This window comes from Acomys russatus, chromosome 1 (assembly GCF_903995435.1).
Source record: "Acomys russatus chromosome 1, mAcoRus1.1, whole genome shotgun sequence".
Taxonomy (NCBI): Eukaryota; Metazoa; Chordata; class Mammalia; order Rodentia; family Muridae; genus Acomys; species Acomys russatus.
In genome coordinates, this window is record NC_067137.1 from 112,322,963 (window position 1) to 112,335,180 (window position 12,218).

The 12,218-nt window shown below is 47.4% G+C and overlaps 1 protein-coding gene across 1 annotated transcript; it reads left to right on the top strand.

Moving 5' to 3' along the window:
* The first annotated feature begins 5,366 nt into the window (after positions 1 to 5,366).
* LOC127193580 (serine protease inhibitor A3F-like) lies at positions 5,367 to 9,383 on the top strand. The gene is made up of 4 exons (XM_051150844.1): positions 5,367 to 6,014; positions 7,360 to 7,633; positions 8,373 to 8,523; positions 8,977 to 9,383. The coding sequence occupies exons 1-4, from the start codon at positions 5,408 to 5,410 to the stop codon at positions 9,172 to 9,174; spliced, it is 1,230 nt and encodes a 409-aa protein (XP_051006801.1). The 5' UTR covers positions 5,367 to 5,407; the 3' UTR covers positions 9,175 to 9,383.
* Positions 9,384 to 12,218: the final 2,835 nt, after the last annotated feature.

Here is a 12,218-nt window from a genome sequence, read left to right on the forward strand (position 1 = left end):
CAGTAAGAGGCAAGGTCCTGATATAGAATAAGCTTGGTAAGTTAGAGCAACAGGAAGGAGAGGACAGATGGTACCGGAAGGTTTACAAGAACCACGTCATGCAATGGAGAACAGAGGATCCCTCCTGAATATGACAGGGCCGCTGCATGTCTGAGGTGAGAGTCAAGGGATCAGATGGGTCTTTCAAGAGGAGTCTAAAGGCTCAAAGAGTGGAGCCAAGGAGGAGGAAGGTCAGGCTCTTACTAGAACAGCCTCCATACTCCACAGTAGATTTACTTGGGATGTTTCAGGGGGAAGTTTAAAGACTCCACCAAGGCCCATGAAGGGGCTGTGACCTGCTTATCACAGCTGAAAGGAGAGGGAGCTGAGATCTCTAGGTTCTGATCAGCATCAGGAGAATCTGGTGTGTATGGCATGAGGCCTAGAGGGAGAGGCAAGTGTGGAGGAATGTCTTCAGTGGATGTAACAACTGTCAATAAAGTGCTGTTTAGCCAATCAGCTGGGCAGAAGGACAGGAAGTGGAAGGCAGGACTTCCTGGAGAGGAGGAGGAGCAGGACAGTTAATGGAGGAGAGAGGACAGTTGACAGTTGGAAGGAGGAGAGAAGTCTCTGAAGATCAGATTGGCAAGTGCTTGGGATATATGTATGTTATGAGGTTTAGAGCAGTTTATTTTAATTTGTGAGTAGATTAGTATCAGTTTAGATTCTGCCCGGCATAGTGCTTGCAGCTTTAAAGTACGTTTCAATCTCTCTGTGTCAGTTATTGGCTTCCTAGGATGAACTGATACAATCAGGATGTAAAGTGAATAATAATAATAATAATAATAATAATAATAATTATTATTATTATTATTATTATTATTATTATTATTATTATTATTATTATTATTATTATATGGGTTGCTGTGAGGGTTTGAAGTTATGGCTTCTTAAGGCTCTTGCAGAAGACTCAGGTTTGGGTCCAAGTTCTAAATCAGGGCAGCTTATAACAACCTGTAAATCCATCCCTAGGGTATTGAATACCCTCTTCAGGACACCTTTGGCACCTTGTACACACGTACACATGAATAAAAATTTAAAAATCTTAAAATATTGATAAAATAAAAGATTGGAAGCATTAAAAAATGCATGGGTGGAAACCCCAGAGAGGCAGTTGCCATCCAGATGACAGAAGCTTCTCTGTAGACTCAAGATGTCCTCTACTGGCGATCTTAGGTTTTAGGTTGAAGCTAGTTGCCTGTTGACTTCATATCCTATTGTCACAATGTTAGTCCTGACAGAGGGAGGCAACACATGGATGTTCCATAGAAACAGAACTTAGTCCCTGATGAGGGAATTAGCCTCTGGGTGGACCTGCTGTGCTCCAGCCTCTCTACAGCACGGACATTCCATCAGCTAGTCTCTGCACACACAGACTCCATTCAGATTCCTTCCACTGCCAGACACAGGCAGCTTCCCCTTCAGTGGTGTGAAGCCAAGGAATGGAGAGCAGGCCTCTGTATAGAACATGCCCATCCCTGCTTCTAGAACATATCATAACCTACGCTTATGTAGATGCAGACTGACACATGTCAACATTGATGTATGTGATTATAAATGTGTGGATCTCCCTGAAAAAGTGGAGAGCATGGACCAAGAGTTGTATTCTTGAGTGATAGAGCAAGTCCAGGACAAACGTTACCTTCATTTCTACCTGGTGACAAAGGATTTCAAGGATTAGACCCTGTCTTTTTTTTTTTTTTTTTTTTTTTTTATTAAGCTACTTTAGTGTTTATTACAAAATGGTCCGAGAACGTAACACTTTGGGGAAAATAGTGACATGACATTTGTTATCTGTACCATTAAATCACTGTTTACATTTTGCTATTTCTTATGTGTTGTTTTTTTTTTTTTTTTACTTAAGAGGTAAACTTTAAACCCCTTCCCAGATCTAGCCAATGGTCAGAATATTCTCCACAGTTGAGTGGAGAGTGTGATACGACTTTCTCACGTACTCTGGTGCCTCACATTTGACCATGTCCCCTGGAGGGGGAGACCTGGTGGCACTCAGAGGAAGGACAGCAAGTAGCCAAGAAGAGACTTGATACCCTATGAGAATATATAGGGGGACATAATCCCCCTCAGGAACAGTCATAAGGGAGGGGAATAATGGGAAAATGGGGGTGGGGCGGGGAGGAATGGGAGGATACAAGGGATGGGATAAACATTGAGATGTAACAAGAATAAAAAAAAATAAAATAAAATAAAATAAAATAAAGACCCTGTCTTTTTGCTCTGATTGTTAGGGGTTTTCCAGCAAGGGCGTGGTTCTGCCAGCTGGAGCCTGTGAGTCAGTGGAAACAGAAACCATGCCAGAAACAGAAACAGAAACAGAAACAGAAAAGTGTGCTTTTCCAACCTGAACTCAAGAACAGCTTGTCTGGGCGTGCATTTCCTAGGAAGAGGGAGGAGTCTCTCAGGAAATACTTAGGCAGCAGTGTGCCCTGGGGAGAGCAACACACCAAGAGAGCAGCAACCTGAAGTTCAGACCTCACCTAACACACACTGTGAGCTTACATCTCTTCTGCAGGTAATGCCCTGATACCTTCTCTCTGGGGACTGAGAAAGGAGCCTTCCAAGAACTGTGTGGTCCTGGCTAGGGATGAAGTCTTAGTTTGGGGAAGACTGAGGATTGGTTCCTGCTGTACTGGGGCTGGGATAAAGGGACATTCCTGTAGTGCATAAAAATCTTCTCTGCTCTGGGTCTCCATGCCTACAGCACATGCAGGAACAGTGGATCCTCCAGAGTGAATGGAGGCTCGAGATAGGTCTGAAGGTGCTGCTCCTCTCTGTCCCCTCTGCCTGTCTGCCTCTCATGTGCAAGGGCCAGTCTCCTCCTCTCATCAAGGGTTGATTAGAAACACAATAATCCAGTCGTAGTTTCTCCCCGAATTCCCCTGCCCCCCCCCTTTCTGCTTCCTGATTTCCAGACCCAGGATGGCTCTACCCAGTCTATCTCAAGGTTAATCTCAGGGAGGATCAATGGTGTGTCTAAGGGCAAAGCCCTCCAAGACTGCTTTCACCTATGACAAAGTTTACAATCCTCTCTACAGCCTCTGGTAGGCTCAAGATGCCATGTGTTGGTGTTCTTAGGGCTTGAATTAAAGCTAGTTGTCCAGTGACTGCATAGATCCTATTGTCACAATGTTAGTCCTGACAGACTGAGGCAACACATGGATGTTCCATAGATGCAGAACTTAGTCCTCAATGAGGTAATTAGCCTCTGGGTGGACCTGCTGTGCTCCAGCCTCTCTACAGCACCGACATTCCATCAGTCAGTCTCTGCACACACAGATTCCATTCAGATCCATCCATTACCAGACACAGACAGCTTCCCCTTCAGTGGTGTGAAGCCAAAGAGTGGAGAGCAAGCCTCTAGAATGTACCCATCCCTGCTTCTACAATATCCCTTAATCTAGAGTTATGTAGATGCAGACCTGTCAGCATTGATGTCTGTGATTAGTTATGTGTGAGTCTCCCTGAAGAACTGGAGAGCATGGACAAAGAGTTGTATTCTTATTGAGTGACTGAGCTACTCCAGGACAAATGTTACCTGAATTCCTCGCTGGTGACACAGGGGTTCAAGGATTGGGCTCTGTAGTTTTGCTGTGATTTCTCCCCTGTTGCATGCTGAATAAGCGAAGAGAAGCCACAACAGCAAAGCAGTGTCTTCTTATTTATACCACAGTGAGCGGTCTTTCGCACAAGGGCGTTGTTCTGCCAGCTAGAGCCTATGAGTCAGTGTTAACAGAAACCATCCTGTCTGTCCATTTCCAATCTGAACTCAAGGACAGTTTGTCTAGGCCTGCATTTCCTAAGAAGAGGGAGGAGTCCCTTGGGAAATACTTAGGCAGCAGTGTGCCCTGGGGAGAGCAACACACCAGGAGGGCAGCAACAAGAAGATCAGAACTCACCTAAGGCACATTGTGAGCTTACATCTCCTCTGCAGGTAATGCCCTGATACCTTCTCTCTGCATGGTCCTGGCATAAGTGTGAAGTCTTCCTTTGGGGAAGGGTGAGGACTGGTTCCTGCTGTACTGGGGCTGGGATGAGGGGACATTCCTGTAGTGCATAAAAATCTTCTCTGCAGTCTGGGTCTCCATGCCTATAGCACATGCAGGAACAGTGGATCCTCCAGAGTGAATGGAGGCTGCTCCTTCTCATTCTCCACTGACAGGAAGTATTGAGCCCTTGCCTAGCCTGGGGGCTGCTGTAGGAGCCAGTGGGACACAGGACTGGAACAGAGTTCGTCTTCCGGAGGTGGCATGCCTATCATGCTCACAGCTGACAGGACATGTTTGGGGCCTGGGACCCCACTTCCCTCATAAATCCCATAGGCATGAAGAAGGGCTCCATCCTCTCCTAGGGAACAGAACAAGACAACAGCGCAGCCAATAAGCCACATCTTCTTCCACACAAACAGGCTAGCTGCCTGTTTTCTATGCAAATAATTTTGAATTACAACATAGCTGAATGCTTTTCTAAAGAAATGGTGGCTGCACCGGTCTGACAGAGGGAGAAGGCAGCTGAGGCTCCTGGCTCCTCTGTAGGCATGTGGCAGGTAGTGGCCCAGGGACACCTCCCTCCCCTGCTCTCTCCTTACTCCTCCTACACTCTTCTAGTCTTCTCTCTTCTCCCCTCCATCTTCCCTTCTGCTTCCTCACCTTATCCTCCTCCTTATACACTCCATCCTACTGGCCCCGCAATCCTTCTACTTTTACATACCTTCATCTTCTACTCTTCCCATGTTGTCTTCTGTCCAGTTATTCTTCTTCCTCATCTTCCCATTCCTCTAGCACATAGTTTTTCCTCTGATCTCCCTACAGTGTGGACAGAGGAAGTGTTGAGCTGCTGTGTTTACAAAGATCAAAAGCCTTCAGTTGTAGTAGGTTAGGGTATCTTTGGCTCCAGCTCCAGGTGTTTATAGAGGACATGGCTCTCTAGACAGTTTCTAAGTCAACTTCTATGCCTGTGATAAGCCAGACACTTTTACTAATAGTGTAATCTGTGCCACTCAACAGGCTGCCCAGTTTGGTGTACCCATTTGCTCTCTACCACATAGCCATCCTGTGTCCAGGTATCAGACACTATCCGTTTTTCTTCCTGTCAGGAGTTCTCTCAAACTTGAGGTACCTTGGCAGGGATAAAAGAACCCTCTAACAGGAGAATTGATTACAGCAACAGCACTTCCTATAGTGCTCACCTCAGAATGTCTAGAGCTCCTCCCATGGATGGTCACACAGACCGCAAGGGGCTGTAGAGCACAACCTCAACACAGGCCAGGTGGGAGAACTAGGAGATGCTCATGACAAATCTTGGGCCTCACATACTCAAAGGATCTCTTCTTTTCAAACAGGAGGACAGAGAAATGGCTGGAATCTCACCTAGTAACCTCAGCCACACAGCTGGAATATCAGGGAGGAACACTTTAGTCCAGGAAGACAAAGGAAATGGGACACAAGTGAATAGTCTGCCACTGGACTCCAGCAACACTGACTTTGCCTTCAGCCTCTACAAAGAGCTGGTTTTGAAGACGCCAGAGGAAAATGTTGTTTTTTCCCCTTTCAGTATCTCAGCTGCATTGGCTGTCCTGTCCTTGGGAGCAAACAGCAACACCCTTAAAGAGATCCTGGAAGGTCTCAAGTTCAGTCTCACAGAGAACCCTGAGACAGACTTCCACCGGGGCTTTGGGCACCTCCTGCACATGCTCAGCCAGCCAGGGGACCAGGTGCAGATCAGCACAGGCAGCGCCATGGTTATTGAAAAGCACCTGCAGATCCTGGCAGAGTTCAAGGAGAAGGCAAGGGCTCTGTACCAGGCTGAAGCCCTCATGGCCGACTTCCAGCAGCCTCAAGAGGCCAAAAATCTCATCAATGACTATGTGAGAAAACAGACCCAGGGGAAGATCAAGGAACTCATCTCACAACTAGATAGGAGGACATCCATGGTGCTGGTGAATTACATCTACTTTAAAGGTGAGATTGGTCACTAGTTTGGGAGTGGAGGGTGAGTACGCTGGCTGGGAACCTGCATTGACAGGCTGACTGCTGGAAAGGAGGTGTCACAGGCTTGGAGACATGGGTGCTTAACTTCTTATTTCTCACAGCTCTTAATTCTGCTCTATGACTTTTTTTTTAGAAAGAGGTGCAAATTTTGGTAGAGACTATATAACCACAGACTGTATGTCTAAGAGGGCTAATTTTATCTGTGATTTAAAACAACTCACTCCTTGAACATAAAGTTGGATAACAGGGTAAGAGCCCCAACTGATGAAAGACTGAGCTGGAATTCGTATAGGTATGGGTAAGTGGGGTGACATCCAGTGCCCACACCCTCAGCCCCCTCTCTGATATACCAGGGAAGGAAAGGCCCCACAAAGTGTAAACTGACAAATGTCCTGCTGTGACTAGGGCAGGGGTGATTTTGGATCTGGATATAGCAAAGTCCAGAGAAGGGGGAGGACAGACCGTGAGACTATAGACAGGAAACCAACTGGCCATGGACAGAAGCAGAGAAGATCCCAGAGCTGCTGTGCTCTGAAGACAGGAGACACAGAGTGACGGCCTGAAGACCTAGACTGCAGGGCATGGGTGTCTCTGCTACACCCAAAACCCAAACTAAGACGCTGCCTGTCTGTGAGGTGGGAAGGTAAATTTAGACTGCTGCAGCCTGAGCCCAAGTTTGTCACAATACCAAGTCCCACAGTTACATGCAGATCGTCTCACGAACTTGGAATCTGAGGCAAGTCTGAGCAGGGTATCTGTGCTTCATAGAGGTGGCTGTGTACCCCACATGTCTCATGAGGACTCCTAAGCCATGTCTTACTTAGCCCACTATCTACAGAAGCCTGGTGATCCAAGGGTGAGAAGTTGCAGGACCCTCAGCTTCACTCTAAGCTCACTCTTGGCCCTGGGCTCTGCCTTCCATTAAAGTGGTTCACACTGAGGTCCAGCATCCCCTGATCACTGTGTGCGAGGACTCAGTCTCTTCTTGTTTACCTGAAAACCTGTGCCACAAGCCTTTGTCCTTTAGACATGGTTCTTCCTAAAGAAGAATGGATCCCCAATTCTTCCCATCATTTGCACCCTCATCTCTCTCTTATACACCGCAGTCTCAAATCCCTGACCCTTCCTCAGGATCACTTAGCATTCATAATTCTTCATACAACATATTTTTCCCAATCCAAATTGTGTAACCACTAAGGGACTCAGTGTTGTTGATTATATTGATTGCAGACATATCCCTGGGGTTGGGCAGCAATGGGGTGGAACTGAGATATTTCCAGTGTTGTTACGATCTGACGGCCTGCTCCACATTTAGGCAAATGGAAGATGCCCTTTGACCCTCGTGACACATTTGAGTCCCAGTTCCACTTGGATGAGAAGAGGTCTGTGATGGTGCCCATGATGAAAATTGAGGACCTGACCACACCCTACTTCCGGGATGAGGAGCTGTCCTGCTCTGTGGTGGAGCTGAAGTACACAGGCAATGCCAGCGCCCTGTTCATCCTTCCTGACCAGGGCAAGATGCAGCAGGTGGAAGCCAGCTTGCAGCCAGAGACCCTGAGGAAATGGAAGGACTCTATGAGGCCCAGGTATGTATGTACAGGATTCAGAGCTGGCCCGGCTTCCTGTACTCCTGTCATCCTCTGGCCCACTGTCCCAGTAGCTCAGAGTCTCACTAGTGCCCAGTGTGACGGTGGAGAGTCAGGAAGAACAGGTGACACAAGTGGAATGGCCCTCTGCTGACTCCACATTATGGGGCCCGATTTTACTGTCAGTTTTCTTCTTTACAAGTTCAAATCGGCTACAGGAGGAGTAGATGTTTCCTCTGTCTCAAACAGGCCTTAAACTACATGGATTCATGAATGGATTTTAGAAGGCACATGGAAGTGTGAATGAGATGAAATCTAAGAATCAGCTCTGCCCTATGCAGATGTCTTATCCTCTAATCATTCATACATTTACAATTTGTGGATTGATGATTTGAAGACCTACTATATGCCAAGTTGGTGCAATTTTAAATTGAAGGGACATTAGGTGATGTCTGAAGGTCAGCATGACAGGGGAAGGACTGCATTTTGTGGATCTAGGAGGGGAGAGTTCTCAGTAAAGGAACAGCTAGCACCAATCACTTCCTGTCTGCTGTAAACACTCTCATGTCCTGATGGATAATTAACACATTAGGAAGGGCAAGAGCAAGTGGTTTATGTCCAGATGGGAAGATGGCCTCTCTCCAGTGAGAGGGCTCTCTGTGGAGAAGAGATTCATCTACATGGTGGGTTGATGGGACCATGGAGTCCACTGACTTTCATTTCTCCTTTTCATTCTCAGGATAATCGGTGAGCTCTACCTGCCCAGGTTCTCCATCTCCACTGACTACACCTTGGAGGAAATCCTCCCTGAGCTGGGAATCAGGGAAGTCTTCTCCTCACAGGCTGATCTGTCTCGGATAACAGGAGACAAGAATCTGCACGTCTCTCAGGTAAGCAAAGAAACATTGGATAGATAACGTTGGGCCTGAATGCAGATGCTGAAGGCAGGTGGCATGTGATGATTGTCCCTCTGTGAGCACACCTGCATTTCTGACATTCCCCCTAAACAATGGACAAAATCTCATCAGGAGACAATAAGAGGTAAGGGCCTATAATTGACTCATGGCACCACAGATACCAACTTGTGCTCTACTGTGGGTGCCACCAAATTGCACTGCTAAGCCAATGTGTAGTGGGTATGAAGGCAACACAGATTCACACACTGAGCAAACCCAGGGCATGCCTCATCTCACACCCTGAGTGGAGACTTAGAAAACCCAGTGTTAGAATTCATGGTAGCAACAAAGAAATTCACCTGCACATGAGGCCAGCAGGCACTGCATGTTCCAGGCTTCTCTGCTGCCCTCTATTCTCCAGTGAGTGATGTGTTTCTGACTCCACAGGTGGTCCACAAGGCCGTGATGGATGTGGCTGAGAAAGGCACAGAAGCAGCTGCTGCTACGGGAATCAAACTAGTCCCATGTTGTGGAAAAATAAGAAGTATGATTGTGCGTTTCAACAGACCGTTCCTCATGATTGTCTGTCACACTAACAGTCAGGTTATCCTCTTTATGGCGAAAGTCACCAACCCCAAGGTGTGACTCCTCTGCCCAGGATCCCAGGAGGGAGCCTGCATGTGCTTCCCTGTGTGCTCCCTGTCATTCATGCTCTGATTGGCTGTTTTCTAGCTGCCTTAGAAAGTGACAGGCCCTATTTCTGTGGCTCCCACAGGCACAGGAGCCTCTGGATGTCAGTGTCAGACTCTCAGGCCTCCTGGGAGAACCTGCTCATGTTTCTCAACCTGGAATCTGTCTTTCTTCTTCTTCCCTGATGACTCCTCTTTCTTTGCCTGTTCCCCAGACCTAGGCCCTGAAAGTAGCTCCACGCCCAATACAAGCTCTGGTCACATCTGCCATAGCTTCCATAGTCTTTTGGGACCATGCAAGCTTAAAGGCCAGTCATGTGAATCACTAAGGCCCAGGACGGACAGGATAAGTTGCTGCACTGAATCACATTCCACCTGTTTCCAAGGTCATATGCTATGCTTTCCTTTCTCCAGACCCTGCTACCCACTGGCCTGGCAGGCTCTCCTGACCCTCACCACATATGGTACAGTCATGGAGCCCTCAACCCTGCAGCTCCATGGAGCCTTTTATTCAGATGAGCTCCATTCCCCCATATCACTCCTACTTAAGGCAGAGGAACCCAGATGACCAACCTCACATGAACCAACGGACACCTCTGGTTTCATCACCCGAAATGAAGGGGTAGGAGCTAATGATCAATAAACATATGCCTGCAAAGAAAGTGGCCCTGCAGTGTTTACTCACCTCCACTTCACAGCAGGGTGGCCTCTACAGAGGGTTGTCACTCCTACTCTGTGACACAGGTTCCAACCCCCTCACCTACATGCCATTAGCAGCTCCTTTCATGGCTGAGGAAACTGAGGCACAGAGAGGCTTAGCCACTTTGTCACTACCATACAGGTAGCCATTATGGTATTCCAGGTTTTCTGATGCCAGAGGGACCATCTTCTTCAAGCCAGGAGTCTACTCCTGAGGGATCACAGTGGTAGTGGGGAGGTGGATAATGACACAAGGTGCTGATGCTTCACCCTGAGGAAGGAAATGGGACTGTGGCTAGGGCGGCTACCATGCTGATGTGAGGAGGAGGAAGAGGTGGTCAGATGACCAGAGACAAAGTTGTGGGCAGGGCAAAGAACAATGGGTCCATTTCTGAAGATCACCATGCATCTTGTCCTTCATGCTGTGATTATGCCACACAGCCCACCAGGTCTAAGCAAGTCTGACACATTGTCACCTGGTGATTTTTGTCAAATCCTCTGACAGAGGTAACTGTCAAATTCTCATGTCTATACAATTACCAGAGAATATCTACCATGGAGCACTATGGGATAGACAGAAATAATAGTGGTGGTAATTAGGATAACTATCAAATCCCTGGTGGCCTCTTCAAGCCTTGTACTTCCCCCCACCTCTTCAGCCATGTCAGAAACCTTCTCCAGGGTTCAGGCATATGAAGAGCACCTGTCCGTCTAGGTCAGGTGTGGTCAGCACAGCTCAGGAGGTTACTGAAGCAGCTGCCACCAGGAATCAAGATGGACCTCCCTGCAGAGGACACTGCTTGCCAGTCTGCAGTTTACCAGGTCCTCCATGGTGTCCATGTGCTCCCCAAACCTGGAACACACTCTCTCAGAGAACAATCATCACTCCCGGAAGTTATGCACGTTGTAACTTTCTATGGAGACAGCAGTAGGATGCTCACAGCAGACTCTTTAAGTACAGCCTACACCACACAACATGTACAAAATCTGGAGTGTGTTTATAGCAGTTTCCTCACTTACCTCTGCCCCCACCTAAGCCAGGACACAGTATCTAAGAGTAACTGTACACAGAATCATGTGTCCCCAAGAGGAAGCCACATGAACTCTCTGCAAACCCTCACTAGGCATTCTGCCCCTAAAAACAGCACAGCCTCACTCCAGAACCTTCAGAGATGATGAACACAGTGTAGGCAATAAACAAGGGGGTGTGTCGTTTAGTCTTTAGTGACTGTGACACCACTTTTGTGATAACCAGCTGAGGGAAGCAAAGGTTTTGTTTGAATTACAGTTTTAGTGAGCTCAGCGGAGCATCTGCTGTCTCCAATACTTTGGGCTTGATCAAGTCAAGCTTTGTACATGGAAAGACATAATCAAGAGAATGAAGGCAGGGGGCATGCTAGATGGGTAAAGGGTTAGCCACTCAAGAATGAAGTCCTGAGATTTAGTCCCTGAAATGGAAGAGAAAAGGCCAAATGTGGTAGCACGAACTGTGGTCCCAACTCTGGGGGAAGTGAAAGCAGGTGGACCCCAGGACTCCCAGGCTAGCTACTATCTCGACCTAGGAAGAGACACTATCTTAAAAATGGAGGAGGATGAAGAATGCCAGCTGAAGTTGACCTCTGACATCCACATGGATAGGCACATAGATACACACATACCCCACCATAAACACACAGAACTACATAAAATATATTTTAGAAGAGGAGGAGAAGGTGGCTTGAGGAGAGACTGTATGGTGGAACCTTGGCTTGACTTACATATGTGAGGTTTTAGGTCCCAGAACGGTGAAACTGAAGAGACAATCCCCAGGAAGGGAACAAATGTCTGTCATCTCAGACTTTTTGTCTTTGTCAGGGTTCCATGATCATGGCAACTCTTAGAAAGGAAGATGTATCCCTGAGGACTGGCGGAGAGTTCAAAGGTTATGTCCATTATCATCATGGCAGGAAACATGGCAGCATGCAGCTGGACATGGTTCTGGAAAGGGAGCTGAGGGCTCTGCATCTGGCTCAACAGGCAGCAGAAGTGAAAGCCACATCACACCACTTGAGCTTATGAACATCAAAGGATGCCCTGATAGTGGCACACTTCCATCATCAAGGCCACGCCTTCTAATGGTGCCACTCACCACGGACCTGTGGGGCCATGTCGTCCAAACTTTGACGTATCTGCCTCTAGAATTATGCAGAAATCTAACAGTTGGGCAAAAGCCACCTTTCGCACAAGCAGGGAGACTGATCCTTCTTTCAATTGTTAATGTTACTATGTCATCACTGCCAGGCTGCTTAATGGTCCGAGGTA

Coding starts and splice junctions, on each gene's coding strand:
- LOC127193580 (XM_051150844.1), top strand. CDS start 5,408: ATGGCTGGAATCTCACCTAGTAACCTCAGCCACACAGCTGGAATATCA. Junction 7,634..8,372: donor AAGGACTCTATGAGGCCCAG/GTATGTATGTAC, acceptor TTTCATTCTCAG/GATAATCGGTGAGCTCTACC. Junction 8,524..8,976: donor AGAATCTGCACGTCTCTCAG/GTAAGCAAAGAA, acceptor CTGACTCCACAG/GTGGTCCACAAGGCCGTGAT.